This window comes from Suricata suricatta, chromosome 12 (genome assembly GCF_006229205.1).
Source record: "Suricata suricatta isolate VVHF042 chromosome 12, meerkat_22Aug2017_6uvM2_HiC, whole genome shotgun sequence".
Lineage (NCBI taxonomy): Eukaryota > Metazoa > Chordata > Mammalia > Carnivora > Herpestidae > Suricata > Suricata suricatta.
The window spans coordinates 8,515,058-8,518,971 of NC_043711.1; the positions used below are offsets into that span (position 1 = coordinate 8,515,058).

The 3,914-nt window shown below is 56.6% G+C and overlaps 1 protein-coding gene across 2 annotated transcripts in view; it reads left to right on the forward strand.

Moving 5' to 3' along the window:
* Window positions 1-52: 52 nt before the first annotated feature.
* Window positions 53-3,914, forward strand: part of MAST1 (microtubule associated serine/threonine kinase 1) — a 27,955-nt gene continuing 24,093 nt past the window's right edge. For both annotated transcript variants that reach the window (XM_029917185.1, XM_029917186.1), the window contains exons 1-2: window positions 53-132; window positions 3,740-3,771. In XM_029917185.1, coding sequence (XP_029773045.1) covers window positions 94-132; window positions 3,740-3,771 — 71 coding nt within the window. In that variant the 5' untranslated portion in view covers window positions 53-93. The remainder of the gene's footprint in view (window positions 133-3,739; window positions 3,772-3,914) is intronic.

A 3,914-nucleotide genomic window follows, 5' to 3' on the forward strand; every position in this document is an offset into this window, starting at 1 on the left:
CGCGGCTTCTCACTCCCTCCCTTATCCCTCCTCCCGTCGCCGCCGCTACCGCCGCCTCCCTCCTCCCTCCCCGGGGCCGAAGCCGCCGCCGCCATGGACGATTCGGGCCTGATTCGCCGCCGGAGGCTGCAGGTACGCGGCGGCCCCGGTCCCGGGTGGCGGTGAAGGGGTCGGAGCCCTGAGGCGGGGCCCGACAGGGGGCGGGAGAACTTGCGCCGGGGCCCGCCGGGGCGCCCCTTCCCACAGCCTCGGGACGCTACCAGAGGGGGAACTCGGCAGCCGCGCGTCCCGCCGCGCTGGCGACCCCGCCCCTCAGGCGCCGCCCGGGGCTCCAGGGAGCTGACGGAGGGGGTGCAGCCTAGCGCTCCCGCTCGAGGATAGCCTGAGGGGCACCTGGCCCGTCCGAGGCGGAGGGGGCTGGGACCCAAGTCATCGCCCTGGCGCAACGCCAATGTGGGGATGAGGGGGCGCAGAGCAAAGTTATTGCCCCAGGGCTCGCTCCCCTCGGGGCAACCGCGCTGCAGCGGCAGTAAACATGTTTATACTGCAGCCTCTCCCTTCACCACCCCAGGAAACCCTTCCTGAGGCACGGGGAACCCCTGCGACCTCCATGCATCTGCCCAGCCACCAGGATTCTTCCTACTGCCCTAATTGGACAGACACCCTAGACAGCCTCCCTCCTCACTCTTCATTCCCCCTCCCTTCACTCCCCCCCCCCACCGCGAGATCCTCAAGTCCAGCCCAGCTTGTGGGTGGGCGGGAGCGATTTTTAGCTCCTTGCATCCTTAGAAGATACTGGTCTCCAGGCTGCGCAGGCGCGGGAGTGAGTCCACTGCCCAGAGTGGGACACTGAGGATTGTGGAGTGTGGGGAAATCCAGGCGTCAGGAACTCCCACCTTCAAGATGGGTGGGGATTTTAAAGCTGAGAAGAATCCTTTTCTACTATCTTCTTCCTGCATTTCTAAGGGTTAATACTAGGGTTTGATGTTGCCCCTAAACTGACGCCAGTGAGGAAACTGACCAAAGCTTCACCAGGGCTGCCTGGAGTCTGGTCCGTCTGAACCTCCTTGGAGCCCAGACGCATGCTACATAATCTGGAGTAGTTTAGATAAAGCCTAGGTGGCTCCAGAGGAGGGGTACATCCTAGCCTGGAGCTTGGACAAAGAAGGGGAAGATTCCAACCTCATCCAGGGCCTGGTCCACTTCTGGACTCCTCGAACCCACCATCCCTGAGGTTGGAGACCAAGATGAGCTGATCGGTCATTGCAGCAGGAAAAATCGGAGTCAGATGATAGGAGGGACTTCCCAGGTGTCTGGAGAATGCTGGAGACAGAACTGGGTTGGAAAGTGAATTTGCTTTTGAGCAGATCCCAAATGGCTCCATCTAAGAGCCTTGGGCTCTAGAGAACTTCCCTGGATTCCCACCCATCTTAGTGCTGGGGTGGGGAAAGGGGTTCTGAGGAAAGGGAGGAAGCAGCAGCAAAGCCAGAGCAGGTGCTGAAGTAGCCAGACTGGGTCCGCGCCGTCGGGTCCCCTGGAAAAGGGCGGTAAGGGGCGGGGTCTACAAGATGGTGTGTTCCCGCCTCCCGGGCCGGCGCCGACTCCCATTGGCTCAGCTCCACGCGGGCCTTCCAACGCTCAAGGCCCCGCCCCCAGCCTGGGATCCTCCCACTCACCCACCGTTCTTTTCCGGAGGCAACCCCTAGGTCCCGCGGTCCCGCCGGATTCCTGCCCTTACCTCTCCCTTTCTGGCAGGGTTAACCACTTCGCTGCCTTGGATACACCCTCTCCCATTGATGCTGTCCCCTAGAAGCTGTCCCCCGGCTGTCCCACAACTGCAGAGCGCCCGAGGGTCCCCAATTGTGTTCAGTTGGGATTGTATATATGAACAGCATCCTGAGTTCGAAAGCCCAATCCCCAGTGCCGTCCATCAATCACGGGTGGGGAGGAGGAGCAGAATCCGCTTGGCAGAGCGTCTCTGCAGCTAGTGATGGAGGTGGCGTCTGTTTACTCTGACTCCAAGGTTCCAAATCCCCTACTTCTCCAGTTTGCCCTTTTCTTCGACTCTGTAGTATTTAGGAGCACTAGCAAATAGGGCTAGGTTGGAGGACTACTCGGGAGGTATTTAAAGGTCCCCAGGGGCTTACCCTCGAAGGCCGAGTGTACCCGGATCTGGAATCCTGGCCTCCGTGGCCGATAAATCCAGGTCAAGATTTTGCTTGGGCCGTTGCAGTCCTCCTGGCCAGCCGGCCGGTCCCAGCCGCTGCTCATTCAAACTGATCCTGCAAAAACAGAGGGAAAACCTGGAATGGATTTCTGGTCACCCGTGGCTTAGGAGGGCATGGCTGCAGGTCTGGACAGTGTTCTCTTTGACTCCAACCGTATTCCTGTCCTCTGTCCATGGGAGTGGGAGGTATCTTTGGCCCATCCTCTGCCAAGCAGCATGCCCATTCATAATAACTCCTACTCCTAGACCCTAATACTTATTAAGTGCTTACAATGTGTTAGGCATCATGCTCAGGTACCAGGCACCGGAATCATCTCACAGACTCCTCCAGGAAGAACGGACTATTGGAAGGTCATTTGCCAAGGTTATAAGAAGCAAATCTGAGATTTTAACCCAGGGTGTTCTGCCTTCAGAGATCCTAGAAAGGATCTAGAACACTCCTCACTTTCCCCTAGTTAGAGTCCACACCAAAGGGCTTTTCAAACTCTCACCAGACTCTTTCCATCTACAGCCCTACCCTGCCTCCTTTATTCACTTTGGCCTGTGGACGCTGAACTGGCTGGAAAGTGGCACTCCTTCTCCCCATTGCTTTCCTGGGAAGAGGGCACAGACTTCCAGAACTTTTGATACCTGTAGTGCCTTCCTGAGTGCTTGACAAGCAGAACACAACCTTCTTCTGATGTGGACACACATTAGCAACTGGTATCATTACCACTGTCAAACACCACTTGGCCATCGCCTATTTCCCATTTCAAATTTTAGTTTTGAGCCGCCTAACTATCCCACCCCCAAAACTGAATCTGTCTGGGAGTGGGGTAGAACCCTTGGGGTGTGGAGTCACCATTCATTCAACTTTCGTGCTTGAACATACCAAGTTCATTCCTGTCTTTGGACCTTGGCAGTTCCTTTTACCTGGAATGCTATCTCCACAGATTCTTCCATGGCTGGCTTTTATTTTTTGAACAACCATCTTAAAAGTCACTTCCCCAGAGCAGCCCTCTCTGACCGTCCTCTTTCTAGCCATTTTTCATCATATCACCTTAATTTTATTCACGACACTATTACTGTCTAAAATGATCTTGTTTACTTCAGTGTTAATTTGTTTATTCTCTGCTTCCCTTCTCTAAATGCCAGTCCTAAAAGGGCAGGATTTTTTTCCTCATTTGCTGCTGTGCTGCTGTGTCCCCAGTGCCTAGCACAGAACCTGGCATACAGTAGGTGCTCAAGAAAAAATTTTCACGAGTCTCTGTTTCGTTTGCATACATGTACATTGAGATACCAACTCAGGAGTCCTATATGGGGCTCTGCTGGCGTGTGGGACCAGGAGAGAAATCACCCTGGTACCCTCTCCCCCAAAGAGCCCTGCCCTCCGTGGATAACCTACGTGTGGGTGAGGATGCTGATGAGTGGCTTCTCCCGCACAACTTTTGCTCCTCCAGGCGGTGACAGGGCTTGCGGACAACAGCTGCTGGTCCACTCTGACCTCTATCCTTTTGCCCCTTTGCCTTCTAGAAGGATTTGCCTCTGCCCCGGAAAAGCAGCAGGTGAGCTTTGGGGAGAGATGCGCAGGGCTGGCTGCCCCTTCACGAGTCCGGGTGGGGGCGCCAGGCGCGCGCGCGGGCGGGGCCTGGAGCGGTGTGGAGCAGCAGCGCCCCCTCCCGGCGGGCGGCAGCCGCACGGCCCTCCC